At 32.7% G+C, this 21,840-nt stretch overlaps 1 protein-coding gene across 11 annotated transcripts; it reads right to left on the bottom strand.

Moving 5' to 3' along the window:
* Nucleotides 1-972: 972 nt before the first annotated feature.
* MS3_00006639 (uncharacterized protein) lies at nucleotides 973-19,971 on the bottom strand. 11 transcript variants are annotated; one of them, XM_051214818.1, is made up of 9 exons: nucleotides 19,731-19,971; nucleotides 18,387-18,429; nucleotides 15,847-15,980; nucleotides 14,355-14,435; nucleotides 12,918-12,969; nucleotides 5,849-5,985; nucleotides 4,419-4,496; nucleotides 2,294-2,351; nucleotides 973-1,232 (listed from the first exon to the last, which is right to left on the bottom strand). In XM_051214818.1, the coding sequence occupies exons 1-8, from the start codon at nucleotides 19,800-19,802 to the stop codon at nucleotides 2,307-2,309; spliced, it is 642 nt and encodes a 213-aa protein (XP_051068003.1). In that variant the 5' UTR covers nucleotides 19,803-19,971; the 3' UTR covers nucleotides 973-1,232; nucleotides 2,294-2,306. The 11 variants fall into 11 exon arrangements, with proteins under 11 accessions (XP_051068003.1, XP_051068010.1, XP_051068011.1 ...); XM_051214824.1 differs by having other exon boundaries at nucleotides 5,849-6,003; nucleotides 19,731-19,861; XM_051214825.1 differs by having other exon boundaries at nucleotides 5,849-5,982; nucleotides 19,731-19,861.
* Nucleotides 19,972-21,840: the final 1,869 nt, after the last annotated feature.

The raw sequence follows: 21,840 nt of genomic DNA, 5'->3' as shown, positions 1-21,840 counted from the left end.
GCGTTCGCGCGCGAGACCGATGAGTCCAGGGTTCGAATCCATCACGAAGTCTCATACTAGGACGAATCGATTGTCCGGTGCTTCCAGGTTTTCCATGGTAGTCTAGCTTTAATTGACTCATGCATTCAACTATTAAATAAATTTTATTTGAATAACAGTGTTTTTTCTTCCTAGTATTATAAGAACAGATGGATAGTGGCTAGCAGTGGAATCCAGGACGCGCATCTCGTCCTACTTGGGACTCGTCAGCTGGATGTACCTACATCCCAGAATTGATGTTCACCCCGGCACTGTTCACTTCAAACGCCATTGCGTTCCCCACTTAGCTACTGAGTCCTGATAGCCACCGGCTTGTGCAATGGGGTGAAGTTTAAACTCACTTGGTGTTGTTTTACTTATATCTTCCCATTTTTATTTAGGACTGCGATTGATCAGTCTCATGTTGGCATATGTGCATCCTGTGCGGATTGCCTAGATATAGCCTTGAGTCACAAGCTACCTAATATTAATTATCAGTTATAAAAGTCATTGTTACACTTTCACCCTTCTATAATTATTTCTAATTAGATTGTAATATTCGACAGCTGCGTTGTAATTATTTTCAGTTTTTTAATGTTTTACATTTCTACTTCAAGAAAGTAGTGTCTTTTTTTTAGGTTATTCATAGTTTGGTTGTCATGACAACAATACCTCACTCACAGTTTCGACTAGTTGAACAACATAGAAAAGAGTCCAAGTATACCATTAGAATAAATGATACTGTCATAGTTAACTGACAATCTATTATAATATTTTATCATTTTTTGTTTTAAATATAAATTGTTTATGAGATGGTGAAGATTTGTAGCTCAGCACAAACTGTTTGTGCTGATGATGTCGTTCAGAAGAACGATGAAAGCCCCACAATCAAACCATCCAGCTCAGAGAACAAAACTCCGCCAATATAAATTGCTTAATTTTATAAAAACAGTATTTTTTATTTTTTAAAATTTTTATTCAGAAAAACAATAACAATATGAAAATGATTATTGTATGATACTTAAGTTTAGTTTATTTAAATGTTTCAAATTAAAGATTGTGATTTATAAGGTAAACGTTTATAGACTCATATGCGGTAACACCATAAAAGTACATCAAAAGTAGAAAAAAAAAATAACACAATTTTTTTTATTAGGAAACTTAGTTACAAGAAGAAGAAAAACAAAATGATCAATTCTGTAATTTTCAATCATCTGAAATTAAAATACAATGGGATATTAAAAAAGTTTATTGTTATCTGTTTACTAAATAAAATTCATATTGTTCTATATGATAGTTGAATATCAAATAAATAATATTTGCTTATGTAATTGATCAGTTATTAGAGAAGTGAGAACGAATGAGATATGGTGTAAGTTTTCTTATTCGTATTAGCATATTGACAGGAGATAAATTTTACAATGATAACCAAATCGACTCATATTCAAGCTATGATAGTTATAATCCTAAACTAAGACAAGATTTTAGTTTTATTGAAAGCTTACACTCATCAAAAAAATAAGGTTAATTATATTACTTCTCTGTAATAATTACGTGTATGTGTAATAAAGAGAGGAAGGATGGAATCTTTATTGACTTAATGGTTGAATGTAAGTAATGGCAATATATCATAATGAGAATTGGAAGATAATACGACGAGATTATAATTTATGAACGAACTAATCAAATGTAAGATATCAGGTCTCGGATTTTGGCGCGAAATTCACTCATCCATTTGTCTAAATAGAGTCTTGGCATTGTAGCTGATGTCGGTTCGTGATGAAAACTCTAAATCTAATTTCTAACCGTAACCATAATTCGAATTCCTCACACAGGTTTATAGTACACACTTGGTTTTAGTTATTAAATGGACACTCAAAAGGTCATTCTAACGTCACTCAAAGATCATCCATAAATTATAGTCTCACCGATAATACGTTTTATTATTCTAGGCAACTGGAATTATTTTAAAACAAATAACTACTTTGGCTTTAATTGTTATAATTGCAGCTTCATTTAATGTATTTTTATCTTGTAGAACATTTGTCTTTGAAGAAACAAAATACGATCGTTTAAAAACATTAACTTATAGACATTAAATGTTCTGCGTATAGCACTGATATACCAAACAATATGTGTGAAACTTCATTCCATTCTAAGATAAAAGTGTACTGTACTTAAAGGGACCTACTTGTTTATTTCATTATTTTGAACTTATTTTGATATTATTATGCTTTATTACGTTATTTTTTTAGGAGGAAAAAAACAAACTTACATGTAACATCCACTTAATGGAAGATGAGTTTGTAAAGTTTTAGGAAAGAGCAAAGTGCCTGAAATAAAATTTTATTGATTTAACACATAAATTTCCCTGACTGAAATAAAAGATAAAATTTAACTAATGACAAATCGACAAATCAGAATATGATCCCTGGAGAAGTAATGTGTATACACTACTGAAGATTCTTATGCTGTAGGGAATGAGAACACAAGTAGAGGCAATTCAATGTACCTGAACATAAAATTACAGAATCTCTTAGTAAAATCTGAGCACTTTACAGTAAATACTTCATTTGTAAAATATCAGTCAATTGTCTCAGACTTCATTGTTCCTTCGTTGCCACACTAATCATTCTCTGTTCTCTTTCTCTTTTCTTCGATCTTTTTAACTTTCTGCCACCACTCATTCCACTTCCGATTGATGATACTTACTACTTTTATCTATTGACATCAGTAGCACACACCACAACCAGGTCTGTTGTGAGACAGTAACTCACTGAAGACAATGGTGTACGGTGGCGCAACTTCGTGGATTGGTTGAAGTTAGACATTAACACCATTGCATACCGGCTCAGTGGTCTAATGGTTGGGTGCTCGGGCGCGAAGCGAGTAGGTCCTGGGTTCGAGTCCCGCTGGGTGCGGAATCGTGGATGCGCACTGCTGGGGAGTCCCATACTGGGATGAAACGACCGTCCAGTGCTTTCAGGTTCTCCATGATGGCCTAGCTTCAATCGACTCATGATTTGATTCTGTGAAATTTCTAAAATCTCCACAAATCCGTTCTGATAATAATATGTGTTTGTATGAAATAAACAGGAATTATTTATTGGCTTAATAATTACGTGTATTTATTCGTATACTGTTGCCCAATGAATCCCTAATATATTACTGATAGGATAAGTGAAATTTTCTATGAAACATCTGGTGAAGTTTACTATTATTTTTCAAATGTTTTATGTTTTATTCAATGTAAATTAAATTACTAGAAGTCAATATTAAATTAACCAACTAACCAACTATTATGCAAATCATATTGATAACTGAAATGATAAACTTTTTACAATATAGTCTGCTTTTAATTGTATAAAAGTTTATACTATTTGCTAATAATTGTTTCTACTCGCTTTTTTTTGAGGATGATAGTTGTGTATGATGGTTTTCTAGCACATGGAAAAACGTTTTTCTGAAATAACTGACGAATTCTAGCGCATGTATGTACATAACACTACACCGGTTACATTTTGGGTTTGAGATGGGTTTACTTATGGAATTCATCCAAATCATCATTAAATTACGTTCAATTTATTTCATATGAAAAATTTCTAACTATGCAGTTAAGTAGAACATTTCAGTTTTACTCAACGTTCAGTAAAATATATGAGGGTTTGAGTCTTACAATTGTTGATATTAGGAACTTATATATATATATCATTTTTTCTGAACTATGTGAATTCTAAGTATACCATCATGATACTACCCATAATTACACAGTTTTAATATAGTTGGTTTTGGGTTAGCAGTAGAATGTGTATTTCGTCTTATTCGTGATTCGGACCCAATAACTGTTAATTCAAATATCAATGCGCTATCCACCAAACTACATAATTCAGTTAGCCACTAAAATGTTTGACCATTATGAATTCATATGTAAGAATTCGAATTTTCCTGACATTGATATTAAGAACTGTGACCGATCAGCCTTTTGATGAAAAATATGAAAGTCAGATTTATTATTAAATGCAAAATTTATCAATATAAATAAGTATTTCATTAAACCATGAATACCACGTTATCATTATCTTATATTTGTCCTTGATTCATAAGAATTGTTATTAATTATATTGAGAAGTGCGATTTCCCTAAGGTACTCATTTACGTATACGTTACAATGAATCTTTGAAATCTTATTATTAAGTCACATTTACGTACTTATATTTCATTGAATAAACTACTTTTAACTGTATACAAGAAATGTACACTGAACTCTCCTTCTGTAATTGTACTTCTATTATGTCTATACACAAATAAAAATTAAATCTAACATTATTCTCATTAGAAACATCAGATATAGTTCGTCTGTAAACTCGATGATGATATTGGTTTAAAACAGGATTACTTACATAACATGATTGATCTGCTCTATGATGTTGAAAATACGTAATCGCATAATCTATATATTCTTGAAGAACTTTATTACACTAAAATTACATTGAATATTTAAAAAATGTTTAAAAATGATTAGGTTACATTTAACTTTAAGAAAAAATATATATTAAAGATTCCTATATTAAAAATTGGGACAACACATATATAGGCAAACAACATTATTTACAGTTGGATCATTATGAGGCTTTACTCTAGAACAGATGAATTTTTATATAAAAATTTTAAAATATTTGAATTCATGAGTCACTGTAAGCTAGGTCACCACTGAAAACATGGAAATACTGGACGGCCGTTTTGTCTAAGTATGGGACTCCTCATAAATTTAACTATTAAAATTACTACAATCTCCATAAACTCTCATTCTGTTAATAATTTCAAAATAATCTAAGGAATTTATGAGTAAATGATCATAATGGAATAGATTGTATAACTGCATATAATGTATAAAAATAAAACTTGATAATAAGTAGACAGGTGTACTAGCTGTGATCAGAATAATGAAATAGTTGTAATCGGTAGTTCAACATAGGAAGTAGGTCAAATATGGATAAATAGACTTTAGATCAGTAATCACAAAACATCATTAAAATTACGTAATAAGTGTGTAAATGATTAGAGATTGGAGAATATATACGGAAAAAGGTGAAAAATAACAGATAAACAAACACAGGATGTAAAAACTTAAGATAATCGTTCATTCCGTCATATCTAGCCAGGTACAGGGGTGCCACGACTTTTTTCTGAACACAAACTAGATAGTGGGAAAGATTTGTAGCTCAGGTGGATGACTTTGGTGGAATTTCCTTCTCTGAGCTAGATGATTTGGTCATGGAGCTTTCTTTGTTCTTACGAACGACATCATCAACACAAACTTCAGATAGAAGGAAAGTGTTCAGGTTTCTTCACATATGACTCACAGCTTGTCCTGTTGACCCCTATTTAGGTTGGTTATTGTTGACTTTTAACTTGTCCCTGTCTACTTCCTTTTTTGACTATATCTCCCTTCGATTTGATTCTTGGTCTTATATTTGTTCATGATTTTTCTGATTGATTGATAGATGGGATCGATTTTGATGTGTCAAGCTTGTAAAATTTTCTAGTGTTCTCTCTATCCAAGATCTAAACATTTTCCCAGTCAAATGTGTGTCCACAGTTGTCCACATGCATTCATATAAGTGCGAATATGTCATAGCGTTTGACAGCTAATTGATATTCGTGATTGCGAAAAACACTACTTTGGACTACACTTTATCTTCGCCTGTATGTATATTATTGTAAAGCCATGAAAAAAGCTAACTGGAAGGAAATAAATGTTTTATCCTTTTTTATACTGAATGTCTAAATGGGAACTTTTATAAATCAGTTAGTTAAAACATAAACTTACTTTTGATTCGTCTGAAGCATAAAGTAAACATATCATTTTCAGTGAAGATTTCATTTGTTTAGTTTCTGTATGATCAGTAAAAATACTTTGTATTCTACTATAAACAAATTTACATTCTTCACACAATATACTATCTCCTGAAAATAGAATACAAACTATTTATTTTCAATATTTTGGGGCACTTGAAATAGTATTTAAACAAAAAACATGTAATGTAATGTAAAATATGAAGCTAGACAAATCAACTTCAAAGTGTATAGTAAAATGCATTATACCATTCATTTCCATATGAACAATATAGTGTTGACAGGAAATAATAAAAGGATAAACTGATATTTGAAAGATAAATTAGGGATTCACAAACATAACGGATAAACATTATTCTTATGTCCATTTCCTTATTTCTCTTCAACTTAGATTTTCAAATATTTATTTAGTGATGTAGTAGTAAGATTAAGGTAATTGAACAATCTTTATTAACTAGATAGTAAATTTTTAATGTTATTTGGTATAAAACTTGAAAAACTGAAGTTCATTGCCGTCACTGGAGATTCATTTTATTTACTTGTACATAATTCAGATTCTTGTTTTTGACGATTTTTGATAAAAAAAATATATTTTAATGATTTCTTATAGTATCCTTGTGTAGATTTGTTGAACTCTCAATGACGTTATATTCGAGATATTTAAGATGTCATCATACTGATAGATTAGTGAAACCGATCTTTTAAAAATTATTCTGTCCAATGAAACAAAAATATTTGATCATTTGTATTCCAACAGTTGAGATCATGAGTCAATTGAAGCTAGACCACTAGGGAAAACCTGGAAGCACTGGACGGCTGTTTCGTTCTATCGTGGGACTCCTCAGCAGTGTGCATCCACGACCCCACCCCGCGGGATCCGAACCCAGGACCTATCAATCTCGCGTCAGGCGCTTAACCAACCAGACCACTGAACCTGCATCCAACGGTGCTAATGTCTAACTTCAACTAATCCATTAAATTGAGCGACACATCCACCATTGTCCTCAGTGAGTTACTACCTCACAACTGACCCGGTTGAACTCCGCTGGTCACTGCTTCTCACTAGAACTCCAGGATACATCTCTTGAAGCCAGTTACTATTGTATTCCATTTATTCATTTAAATTGCTTAGATAATTTACTACTTTGACTACCTATTTGATTTACATTAATTAAACAGCATTTATTAAGGGGTCCATAAATGAAAACAAATTTTCATTTTTTAAAAATAAATACTATTCTATAAGTAATAAATAAATAATATATTTGTAATATCCCAATGAGTAAAAAATCTAGATTTTCTGACGTTTCGTGACTTAGTGTAAGCCACTTTTTCAGAGAATAAAGAACCAAATTAGAATTGATCCAAGTTGGATAGTCCTACTTGGACTATCTATCCTAGCCACCTAGTCTGATACTATTTACAATTCACACCATTAACGTACAAACTAAACACTATCCTTTCTCACCATAAAGGTCACACAATTTTCATTCTTAAGAGTGCACACATACATACACACAAATTTACATACAAGTCGCTCATAAATCACCTTGACCGAAATAACAGGACATTGATTTATTCAGACCCGCTTTTCGATCGATCACATAATATTCTTGTTGTTTCGTTGTACTATTTAAACTTGGATTAATTTTACAAATATATTATTTATTTATGACAATCTACCCATTGCTCAATTTATTTGAAATTGTCAAATCAAACCTTGGTAATGGTACCTACATATTCTATAAGTGGGAAAGATTATTCATTATTTAGTATCAAACTTCAGTATTTATGAAATATGTAAAGATACTATAATTTTGTACTAATTAAATAACCCAATATGAGTAATGGAGATTAAAATAAAACTTGAAATTATATCAGCCATATAATTTTTTGAATGGAGAGTGCTGGTAAGCAGCCTATGCTTCTCCATGACGGGTAACAAACGTAAGTAATACAATTGCTTCTATCAACAAAATCACGTAATTAATTATATGAATTATTTGTTATTAGCTATTCATTGAATCTAAATGGATTTATATTTCAAAATGAATCATGTATTCGTTTGTTAACTCCGCCTGTAGCTCTTCTAGAGTTACTGCCGGTCCCAAGCCCGGGTAAAGGAGGAGGGTTGGGCATGGGGTTAGCGTCCCCATCCCGTAGAAAACTAACTCGCTAAAAAAACGCTTACCAGAAAAAATAATTCAAACCATTTTAACTCTGCCCTGAGAGTTAGAAGGTCTTCATTTAGAAGAATTATGACGCTTCATGGTGAAAGCTGAGTTACTTCGGAATTCATGAAGCCGATGCCCCTTCTAACAACCAGAGCAAAAATTTTTATAGGTACATGGAACGTTCGAACAATGTGGGAAACCGGGAAGACCAGCCAAATAGCAACGGAAATGAGGAGATACAACTTGGCAGTACTGGGAATCAGCGAAACCCGCTGGACCCAAGCTGGACAGAAAAGGCTAGCTACGGGAGAGATGCTGCTATACTCCGGTCACGAAGAGGAAAATGCTCCACCCACTCAGGGAGTCGCTCTTATGCTGTCCAAGGTAGCACGAAATGCACTTGTAGGATGGGAATCTCACGGATCCAGAATCATCAAAGCATCATTCAAAACAAAGAAGGAGGGGATCTTAATGAATATTATCCAATGTTATGCACCCACCAATGATAGCAACGACGACATTAAAGATCAATTCTACGAGCGGCTGCAGTCAATCATAGAGAAATGCTCAAGAAAGGACCTCACCATTCTGATGGGAGATCTAAATGCCAAGGTCGGAATAGACAACACTGGATATGAAGATATTATGGGACGACATGGACTGGGAGAGAGGAACGAAAATGGAGAAAGATTTGCAAATTTGTGTGCATTCAACAAATTAGTCATAGGAGGCACAATATTTCCACACAAACGTATACACAAGGCTACATGGATCTCACCGGACCACACTACAGAGAACAAGATAGACCATATTTGCATAAAAAAAATTCCTAAGGACAATGGAAGATGTGAGAACCAGGAGAGGAGCTGACGTAGCTTCAGATCACCACCTAGTTGTAGCCAATTTAAAACTGAAGCTAAAAAGGAACTGGACAAGTGGACAAACAGCAATACAAAGGTTCAATACAGCCTTCCTTCGAGATACTGACAAACTCAATGAATTCAAGATAGCTCTCAACAACAGGTTCCAAGCCTTACAAGATCTACTGAAAGAAGAAGAAACTACTATGGAGGTCAACTGGAAAGGCATCAAGGAAGCATTAACTTCAACGTGTCAAGAGGTTCTCGGTCTAAAGAAATACCATCATAAGGAATGGATCTCTACAGAAACACTGGACAAGATCAAAGAAAGGAAGAACAAGAAGGCAGTAATAAACAACAGCCGAATACGAGCAGAGAAAGTCCAAGCACAAGCTGAATACATAGAAGCAAACAAGCAAGTGAAGAGGAGCATTAGAGCCGACAAGAAGAAATACGTGGAAGAATTAGCAACGACGGCAGAAAAAGCTGCTAGAGAAGGAAATATGAAACAGCTCTACGATACAACGAAGAAACCAGCAGGGAAATACAGTAAACCAGAGAGGCCGGTCAAAGACAAAGAAGGCAAGCCAATCACTGAAATTCAACAACAGCGAAACAGATGGGTAGAATACTTCGAGGAACTCCTGAATAGGCCGACTCCAATGAATCCACCGGAAATCGAAGCAGCACACACAGATCTTCCTATAGATGTCAATCCACCAACTACGGAAGAAATTAGAATGGCCGTCAGACAAATCAAGAACGGGAAAGCAGCAGGACCCGACAACATACCAGCTGAAGCACTGAAATCAGACATCGAAGCAACCACAAGCATGCTTTATCTTCTATTCAAAAAGATTTGGGAGGAGGAACAAGTGTCGATGGACTGGAAAGAAGGACACCTCATCAAGATTCCAAAGAAAGGAGATCTGAGCAAATGTGAAAACTACAGAGGCATTACACTACTGTCAATACCAGGGAAAGTCTTCAACAGGGTGTTGCTGAACCGGATGAAGGATGCAGTAGATGCCCAACTTCGAGATCAACAAGCTGGATTCCGAAAGGATCGGTCGTGCACAGACCAAATTGCAACACTACGGATCATCGTCGAACAATCAGTTGAGTGGAACTCATCACTATACATCAACTTCATTGATTATGAAAAGGCATTCGACAGTGTAGATAGGAGGACATTATGGAAACTTCTTCGACACTACGGAGTTCCTGAGAAGATTGTCAATATTATCCGGAACTCATACGACGGACTACAGTGCAAAGTAGTGCATGGAGGACAGCTGACAGATGCATTCCAAGTAAGGACCGGAGTCAGACAAGGCTGTTTACTCTCTCCATTCCTCTTTCTTCTGGTGGTCGACTGGATTATGAAGACCTCAACATCTGAAGGAAAACACGGAACACAATGGACAGCTCAGAACCAATTAGACGATCTGGACTTCGCAGATGACCTAGCCCTCCTATCACGTACACACGAACAGATGCAGATGAAGACAGCCAGTGTAGCAGCAGTCTCTGCATCAGTAGGCCTCAGCATACACAAAGGGAAAACCAAGGTCCTCAAATTCAAAGCGGAGAACAGCAATCCAATCACACTTGATGGCGAAACTCTGGAAGATGTAGAGTCCTTCACATACCTGGGCAGCATCATCGATGAACAAGGAGGATCCGATGCAGACGTAAAGACGAGGATCGGCAAAGCAAGGGTCGCATTCCTACAATTGAAGAACATATGGAACTCAAAACAACTTTCAACCAATATCAAAGTGAGAATCTTCAATACGAACGTCAAGGCAGTTCTACTGTATGGAGCTGAAACTTGGAGAACTACAACAACCACAATCAAGAAAGTACAAGTATTTATAAATAACTGTCTACGCAAGATACTCAACATCCATTGGCCGGATACCATCAGCAATAGCCTACTGTGGGAGAGAACAAACCAACTTCCAGCTGAAGAGGAAATTAGGAAAAGACGATGGAAATGGATAGGACATACATTACGCAAATCGTCAAACTGCATCACGAGGCAAGCTCTAACTTGGAATCCTGAAGGGAAGCGGAAAAGAGGAAGGCCAAAGAACACATTACGTCGGATAATAGAAGCAGATATGAAAAGGATGAATTACAACTGGAAGGAGTTGGAAAGGATTGCCCAGGACAGGGTTGGATGGAGAATGCTGGTGAGCGACCTATGCTCCTTCACGAGGAGTAACAGGTGTAAGTAAGTAAGTAAGTATTCGTTTGTTATTCTTCGAAATCTTATTCATGTAATTAAATGACTTTAACGAACTTTCATAACGGCAATTAAAAAAAGAACCACGTTAGATGTTTAAATAAAACTATTTCTGTGTTCATTATCATCGTGAACATAACATGATATTGTTCAGTTCGTTGGTTTTAGTATTTAAAGTGACCGATTCTTCATCCATCGAGCATATGTCAACAGTTTTTTAATCAAACTATAATTATATTGAACTGTCTACGAAGTCAGTAAGTAAGGAAAAAAATGTCCGTATCAATTTTGTTACTATATATGTATTGGTTGCATAGTAGTAGTTTTAAAAAAGTCACTATTCTCTTTAGTAACAACCAAGAAATATTAGTATTTGATAAAATTATCAGGGCATTACACTACTATCAATATTCTAACGTACAAAGTGAACAAATTAGGAATCTAACTTATCTTCCTACCTAAATTGTTTTACATATGGGGCCCGTAATTTTTTCGTCGTTTAGATCGGACGATGTTTGTTGACGGGCTCTCCACTTCAGTGGCCTGTGGATCTGACTCCAATTAGATCGCATGAATGTTTGTTATTGCCTATCCTCGTATATAGTTATCAACTTTAATCGCGTTAGTCAATAACGGATTTAGATAAGTCAAACAACGAGAATGGACTTTTGAATACATATATTTTGTATATGAAGCGAATGGAATAGAGAAAAGAGAAATGACGCAGAGTGGAGATGGAGGGTAAGCCAACTCCCATCTAACCAAGCGTTAATCAATATTTATAGTTACACAAAAGTAAGTTACATACATATGATGAGTAATGCGATTAGAAATGTACACACACTTACGCTCTCATATAAAAATAGTCAAGATGATAAGCGAATAAATAACAAGGTCAGAATGTGACTTAAGTAGAATGAATGAAATGGTTTGTCCGAAACCTAGAATAAGGTATATGGGCTTAACATAATAACCGACACTACATACACAGTGAATAATGATAATCAGACATGTTGAACATTCACTAGAATTAATATATTAATCTTAATTACTCTATAATTACGATTTCTGTAAATGTGTCTTCTGTGATAAGTCAATAATGGAGAATATTCTCATCATGTTAAACATTAGGTTAAAATATAAACAAGGACCTATGAAAATAAATTATAATTTTAAATATTTTAATCATTCAATTAAGATTGTTTACAAGTTTCCATCTTAACTCTAGTTCGAATGTATTCCAAAAAAAATAGTAAAAACGATTGAAATGACTAGTGATTTCACTAAGAATATTTCTCAGTAGACTATCAGATAAGTCGGCGAGACTATAATTTATGGACGAACCAATCAGGTTTACGACAACAGGTCTTAGATTTTGGCGCGAAATTTTCCATCTATTTGGTTAAATAGCACGTCTTGGCATTTTCGCTGGTGTCAGTTCGTGATAAAAACCTTAAATTTAATCCCTATCCCTAACCATCAACTGTAAATCACAATCCTTATCATTTATACAGGTTTAAAACCCTCATTTAGCCCTAGTCAATAGATGGACCTCTTTAAGGTCACTTTAGTGTCGCTCAAAGGTTGTCCATAAATTATGCTCTCATCGGTAAATCATTTGAATTATATTTTTCCAGGTAACTGTAGAACTATTTAAATTCAAAATAATGAATTTAGATTTTGATAACATTAAGAAATAATTAGATGAATGAATATGTCAGCGTATTAAAAGACTTCATCTTATATAATTCTACTTACCGATGTTTCGATTAGTTAAAGAATTCGTATTATTTGTACAAGCTTGTAATGCCTGTCAAAAAGAAAACAATTTTCGGTGGTACATATGTTTAAAATTTAAGTGTTAAATATATAAACACTCATGAAGACACTTAAAACATACCGAATAAACATAGAATTCGAATATGTAAAAATAGCACATATAATATTAAGCTCATTACTTAGTAGTTTAGTGAATAAGACGACAATATTTGAATACATTGAATCTAGTCTACTTGAGAACATCAACATATGAATACTAACACATCAAGTCATTAACGATCAACTAGATTAAAACGAACAATTGAAGTTAAAATATCATCAATCCGTAAATAGGGTCAACATTAAAGTTCATATGGCTGCACAGAATGATTAATTTAAGTTTTAATGTTTATGACTGGAAAATAATACCAAATGTTAAAGATAATTATAAATTATGAATTCATTCAGTTTTATGGAGTTTTGTTCTTTCAGCTGATGGGTTTGCTTCAGCTCAGAGAACAAAACTCCATCAAAATCAGCCATCTGAGCTACAAATCGTCTCCACCATTCAGTTTTATAAAAAAAACGTCTCATCTGTTGAATACGTTTTAACGACGGATAATGTGACCAATTACAGAAAAATGATTACCATTATTTCTCAATTTATTTTTGAACGAACATGAATTTTCTGACCATACTAAAATCATACGATTCACTGGCTAAAAATTATTTCCATCGTATTTAAATTTCAAATGAGTCTTAGTTAGATCAGTATTGTACCCTGGAAGAACTATACACTTGTCTTGTCTTAACTTGGGACTCCTCAGTAAAGTGCATTCAAACTATGTTGATAACATTCATTTACTCACTAGTGATGGGCCTCACGATATAATTCCTGGAGTTCTAGTCAGCATCGGTGACCAGTGGAGTTCAGCGGTGTCTGGTGTAAGACATTCATCAATCCCAGACAATTGGTGAGGTTTATGAAGTATAGTGAGTGGATTGAAGTTAATGTCAGTCCAGCTTTCTAGAGATTGATCGTTTGCGGCAAGTCCGAAGATTCAGAGTTAGATTCCCAGGTGCGAGATCGTTTGATGTGCACTTCTGGGTAGTTTCTTATTAGAATGAATTGCCTACCGAGTGCTTTCAAGTTTTTAAGTGTTGTCTAACTAAGATCTTTATGCGATATAAATACACTGAAAATTCTATTATCTACACGAACCACCATACTGATGAAAATTTCTTGTCTTCTGGCTTCACTATTAATGTTCATAGTTGTGAAAACGAGAATAATACACGATACAGTTATACAGAATCGTTTTACCACACAAAATCCTAAACCATGAACTACTGGAAAATTTTTGATGCAAATGGAGAGACTAATGATATATATTTAAAAAGGCTAAAATATATGCAAGACATTAAAAAAATAATTACCTTGCAAATGTAATCAGGATTCACTGCTGTAGCCAGTATTTTCAAAGTATCATTAAGGTAATTATTCACATATTTCAGGCACTTGGATGAATTTAAAAAATAAAAAAATAAATGAGTGATATATTCTTTTAGATTGAAACAACTTAGATATAGTGATTCTAGAAGCTGACTGTTTTTACTGAACTTTCACTGTTGTGGTTATTGTTAATTAGCAAATTACAATGCTTACTAAGATACTTTCGATACGTAAGAAATTAGTCCGTCGAATATACATTATACAAATTAAGTTTCAGAAAAGTATTTTTTTTGATAAACAGTTTATTTTACTAAAAATTATAAAATTAGAACTGATCAGATGAATGAAATTAGTTTATGATCATTTGAAAATTACCAATCAACTTAAATCATTTTTGTATCGATTGTTTAAATGTTCCCACTGATGTTTAGTAATGCAATTAATTAGTCGCTTATTGGCCTATATAGATCCTCTACGGATAGCCCCGAGATTGATTTTAGTCACAAGCATTAAAAACAGAGATGGATGATGGCTAGCAATGAAATCCAGGACGTGCGTTTCGTCCTATTCAGACTCGTCAGATAAATATACTTACATCTCAGATTTGATGTTCACCCTGGGACTTGAAACCAGTATCGTTCGCTTCAAACTGCATCAATTTATTCACTTACATACTGAGTTTCAAACATCCAATACGAAGTTATTTCAAACTTCATAGTGGATATCTGGACCCAGTAGCTAAGTGGATAATGTGATGGAGTTTGAAGTGAACGATACTAGGTTCGAGTCCCAGAGTGAATATCAACTCTGGGATACAGGTACATCCAGCTGACGAGTCCCAAATAGGACGAAACACACGTCTTGGATTCCACTGCTAGCCACTATCCATCACTGCTTATAATCAACTTTAACATTTTAATGGAAGTTTTATGAGTATTCATTATCATTCGATCCATCTGACTACTAATCTTATTTACTGTTTATTTATTACAAATTATGTAATTCATATAAGATTTAGATTTTCATCAGTCACTAAATATATATATATATATAATAAAATGGAAGGACTCTCAAACGCTATGCGCTTAATCAGATCGATTCTCTAAATGCATATATTACCAAGATGTTAAAAAATGTCAACGAGAGAATTTACGTGGTAGAAGAGCTCCCTGATAAATTAAGAGAACAATATCTGGACTATGTTAAGATGGTTGTTAATATATATCAGTATAGAACCATGATGAAAAACTAATTGCAAAGGAAATTTCTTCGCTCGATTCGTTCCCTCTTTATTTACCAAATGTCAAAATGGGAATGTACATTTGCTTATAATCATTATATTATTTTAAGGATAAAATGTTAATAAAACATCAATAGGAATGATACATGACAAACAATTTATCTTTCAGATAAATACTCTTTGTCTTATAATAAAAAAGGGATAATTGTTTCATGTTCAATTTTTTTGTTACTTACAGTGTCTCTTAGACTTTCTGATGGAATAGACTGACATAATTGTTGTGCTGCAATCATATAAATCTCTACCCAATAATTTTCTGAAAGAATGTAGTGAACCAAATTCATCCCTGCTAAGCATGTATCACATTCAGCTAAAAAATATAGTAATATCATTCAAATAGACGAGATTGTTTGGTCACTAAGATGATAACTTCAAAAATGATCTAATATTTATACTTTTAGTATTTATCAAAAGAGTTGATCGTGAATTTAATACAGATGTTCAGCACTTACTTTTTATCTATATTTTGTATACATATGACTGAGTATCAAAATTAAAAATGTATCCACAACTTGTTTGATGGGAAAATAGCTTAAGTTTAAGTTTTGTGTAATATTAATCCTTAAATATAACACGATAAATTAGAATATATTCTTGACCAATTTAGATTATAGAAGTAATCTGATTCCGGTTAAAATAGTGGCAAAACAATTGATATTGTCATTTCGTTAATTCTGATGCATGGGGGCAGTTACATTCAAATAATTTCTAGGTTCTTTCGTAACTTATTCATTCTTCCTAGATCATGCATCTAAAGATCCAATACTTCATATATACTTCATGTATACTAGAAACGAATTCAAAGAACCTTTTGATAAGACGAAAATTCCCTCATCAGTTTCTGTCAATTTATTTTTATAAAGACTAGTTCCCAGTATCTATTTAGATTTCATTTGTTCACTTATGTTACATTATTCAAATTAGTACCTGAATATAGTTTAACCAATATGCTTATTGAGCATTTATAGGACACTGAATAAAGTAGTTTACATCATATCTTTTAAATTGGTTACTAAACCCGGAAGTAATTTATGGGTCAGATGTTTTCTTGAAAACATTATGGTAATGTATTTATGCTAAAAAAAAGTCAATGAAGTGTTATATGTGTGGTAAAATGAAATTATTGTTCATGGTTTATAGCTAAGTAGAAATGACTAAATTAGTGTATAATTGTTAATTGAGGGTTGAGTGCGGATTTTTCGTTTGTCAGTCTTAGTTAAACTGTACAGTTGAATGATAAAAAACATAGTTATGAATTTAAAATAATGAAATACTTTTGAATTTAGGGAGATACTAAAAATTGTATCTATATTGGAGGAGGTTTGAAGTATAGGTGAATATTTCCATCGTTGCTTATTAATGCTGTTTACTTAAAGAAGGCGCTGACGACATTGTTCAGATTGATAGTAAAAAAATTTGAAATTAAACCATCCATTTTGTCCGTATAGCGCTTTGAAAATCATATTTTGAGATAGGATGATGGTTGCAGATAGTCAACAGGAAACCCTGGACCCAGGTTTCGTGCTATTTAGCACTCGTCAGCAAGGTGTACCTGTAATCTTTAGGGAATTGACGCCCCTGACGATTTACATCCCTTGTCATCCAGCTTTACAGTCAGAAGTGTTACCACTGGGCTATACGGGTTGCGACTGACCTCTTGTAGAACTGAGTTTAATTCACAAATGGTTGATTACTGGATGTTGATCAGTGTCATGTGTGTCAAGTTCTTCTTAGTGCAGATCGAATGCTATCGACCAAGTTGCAATGTGGCCACTACTCTAGGTGACTCGACGTTGCGTGCACTTGGTCGACAGCATTCAATCTGCACTAAGAAGGACTTGACACACATGACATTGATCACCACCCAATGATCAAACAATTGTGAAAATCATATTTCCTATTTCCTTGTTGTTATGGTTCATTAATATGATAAATTACTTCTATGTCAAATGTACTTTACATATAGTTTTTCCGTAATTGTCATAATAAAAAAAATCAACAATGAGAATGGTATTTTAAAATTAAAGTTGTCAATACAAATTGGATTGAATATTTGTACAACTGATTTTCTATCCGGTTTTTTATATTGTTATTACATTGATTGTTCATATATTTTCTTAAAATATCCTGGGAAATGATGTTGTATATACAAAAGTGGAGAATGCGTATATAAAAAATATATTGACATAACACTTAGCAGTCAGATTTGAATTGTGCTTTAGAATGCGATCACCATTTGTTTTCTTAGTGGTAATGCAATAATTGTTTCAGAATCTTCAATCTCGAATGGTTATCTTCAATTAATCATTCATAGGTCAATTATGCAAACTAATATTTTCACACTTTTGATACATTTGTTTTTAGTTTTATACTTTACAGAACCTATGATGGATATAATATTCATTTAGTGTGCTCTTCTTAAAATTGTCAATTAACTACTTGTATTTTAAGTAATTACTAATGGAATGTTAATGACATAATGGAAATGATGGAAAGTCAAAATAAGCTCATTAGATTTAAAAACATTGAGATTGTCAATCAAAGTTAAAGTCTTTTACTTTCGCCTATTAAAAATTATCTGGTTTATAACTCTCAAATGGTTGATTTTCGGACATTAACTTCGATATAAGGAAAATGTTATATATATATATATATATATATATATATATATATATATATATATATATATAATTTAATCACCAGAAACAGGACATACCTAATGTTGAATTGTCATCAATATTTCTCTTAGCAACTAAATTCTGTGTAAAGAAATAACACAATGAGACATAAATCTTACATTTCAGCAAATAGTTGTTTTATTTATTTGAATATTTAGTAAGTTCTACAATAAAATCACGTGTGTAATGGTTTTTTTTCCAACAGATACTTGAAGGCATAGTTTATATCAGATATATCATTGAAAATAAATTGTATACTGAATTATCTTGCGGTAAAAGATGCATTGTAGATGTAAAAAGTAATGTTGGTGGCGTGAAATCTTTAAAATATTATCTTTTCCTACTAAGTGTTAAGCTTAATAATTGATGTTAATCAATTCGTGTAGCTAGCATTCATCTTTTGTTCTAACCTACCTTAGATGTATATACTGTCTCCATCAAGAAAAGAAAGACTTGGTTATTCAGTTATTCATGCTTTCTTTGAATCAAAGAATGTGCTAGTTAATTAGTCATTGTAAGGATAAAAACTAAATGAAATAATATTACAGAAACTGTGACATATTTACAAATCTGTAATGGTAGTAAAAGCATTGTACTAAAATTTATTGTATACGATTGATTTATTCTCACTTGATAAAACCTTAATTCCTAATTCAACTTATTTATTTTATCTCTTCGCCTAGACATTTAATGCTGATATTATTGTTGTTATTTTCATGCTTATTATTCCATTGTTATAGTATTTACCTTGTACCATATTCAGATAGATATACTATTGTGGTAAAGTCACATTAGTCCTTCTCATTTTCTGTGATAGCTTAAACAAATTATCTAGTTATTGTTTGAATTTATTAAGCAGATCAATCAGCGATTATTTACTGTCATTTTTAAGTTGTACATTTTGCTAAGGAAATATAAGTAAATAGGTATATGTTTGGATAGAAATAGTAGCTGTATAAAATGTAAAATAGTAGAATCTTGACTCATTATTTAAGAATAAGTTGACTATGTAAAATAACGCCTGCATGAAATCGTCATGATTCAAGAGAAAGAACCACTCTCAGTACCTTGATTTCACCTGGTGAAGTGTACATCTTACATTGACTATTTTAATAATTGATTACATAAAGAAAATGAGATTAGTGCTGCGATTACATAACACACAATGATTATATATATCTAAAACAATTAGTCCCTTTGATAAATTTCGATAATGCAATGAGAAGACGTAGTTTAATTTTCATATATAAATGTTCTTAACAAGTATATGTGTGATCAGATTGTTCGAAATGTATTGCGCAAATATATCACATAATTCTGATAAACTACGTCTTCTCATTGCATTGTCGAGCTTATATATATAAGTGAAATATAATACTTACTATTTTGTTTGATTCAACTGAAAAAATCGCAGTTTGTACAACCAACAATAAAATGAAGACAGAATGAATCATGATGGAATCGGTTCAGTTACCAAATGTAAAACCTATTGTATGTATCAAAATTATGAAGTAAATTTAATTAATTTTTTGTTCATTTATATTCACCTTTTATTGTAGACTTCAACATTTTAAATCTTAATTATTTCAAGTGATTAGATGAATATTCAAAGACAAGCAAAGTAGAGCAAAGTACACCTTGGAAAATTACTAGTATTGAAACTTAGAGTTTGATCTTTAGTTATCATAGTTAATTTTTTTCTCATTCACTTCGAATCAATATTAGCAAACATTTCTGCATGTATTCACTATTCAAACATATCAACAGTAAATGAAGTATATATTTAAGAAATGAATAAACAATAAGCATACGGAAACATTCATTTTTATTTGCAATCGCCATTTTTGTGATTACTCGACATTTATTCTTACAATTTGTCGATTCCTACATATTACCTATTATTCCTTACTGTTCTCTATTGTGCTTTCCCGACTTTTTGAGAAAAGGCTTTATTGTATTGCAGAGAGTGCTGAAGGCAGTTAGCAAGTTGTATGGTGAATCTTTTGAGATCATCATTATTATGGTTGTGGATAGACATCCAAAGTCTTGCAAACTCCTGACACGTGTTATCAGATACTAACCATCGCCCCATTCATATCTTCCTCGTTGTATATCTTCTGGTGGAACGAGACGTCAATACATTAAAATCGATGCACGGAAGCAAAGGTATAAAAGTTCTATAATACCTTACCTAGCAAATATACTTATTGAAGAACAGGTTGTTAGAGTTGAATTAGTCAATAACCTGTACTCTTAAACACGTTTCTAGGTGAAAAGTTGTACAGATTCAGATCTTTCTTTCACCTTTTTCTTTTTTTTTGTTTTTGTAGAAGAAACTTCTTGAAATACCTCGTGCTGAGAATTTTATATTGTACCAAAATATAATATTGAATAAAGCTGTTAATAATAATAATATTTTCTTTTCTATGGTTTAAAATTACACCAGAATTTTGATAATGAATGAATATTGTTTGAGTGATAAATGTCCTCATGGTGTTTCATAATGCTAGATATTACAAATAAGGCACTGATGCTAAATGTACTGGCATCAAAATTCATTATGTTGACTTTTAAACTAAATAAACGGTTGATTGTAGATGAGTCTATTGCAGCAGGAGTTTCATAAGACGTTAATTTTGAATGGTTGCCCTTTCGAAACGTTAACCGATCAGTAGAATTGTAATGAAAAAATATTCAGTAGAAAATTATTGAAGAAAACGATGAATGAATTCTCGTAAATCAAATATACTGACATTAATGAGGAAACTAAGGATAAACAAGATTAGCGGTGAATTACTTTTCATAATGTAACTGTTATGCTAATCACCTAACCTTGAGATAACCTAGTCAGAACCTCACTATCGATGTTTCTAAATTTAATCGATTCATAATTTTTCACGACTATCATTTATTTCTGTTAGTTGGACAAAAGAGATGCGCTTGGTTTCTTGGGTTTAAGTTGTTATCTGGCTACAATAAATTAGTGTTGTAAACTGTAGAATTTTAATGTCTAGCTAATTAAAATAAATTCTTGGTATAACTGCTTATTTCCGAAAGGAAATGCAAACAGTATAAAATTAATTCACTTGCTGTTATTTTACTTGTATCTTCCCATTGTTATTTAGGACTGCAATTGATCAGTCTGTCGTTGGCATATGTGCATACTGTGCGTATTGCCTCGATATTACCTTAATTCACAAATGTTCTGCCCCCAAATGCCCTAGTACGGCAGAGAGTAGATAATAATGGTGCTACTTGGTGAGTATATATTTGCTGTGCCTTCTTTGCTCCGCTTAAAGGATTGATGAAAACCAACAAATTGCGTGGACGTGAAGGATCTGCATTAAAAGAAGTTTTATTTATTAGCGCATCCAGTCGGTCAGTCAGTAACAACGTAGAACTTCGTACGTACGAACATCAACTCGAGTTGCCATACCACATTAGCACAGAGACGCAGTTATCGATTCAAATCCCGTAGTGGTAGAGGTAGTA

This window comes from Schistosoma haematobium, chromosome 2 (assembly GCF_000699445.3).
Source record: "Schistosoma haematobium chromosome 2, whole genome shotgun sequence".
NCBI lineage: Eukaryota > Metazoa > Platyhelminthes > Trematoda > Strigeidida > Schistosomatidae > Schistosoma > Schistosoma haematobium.
The sequence above is the reverse complement of the archived record's forward strand: the minus strand, read 5'-3'. Positions and strand labels throughout refer to the sequence as shown.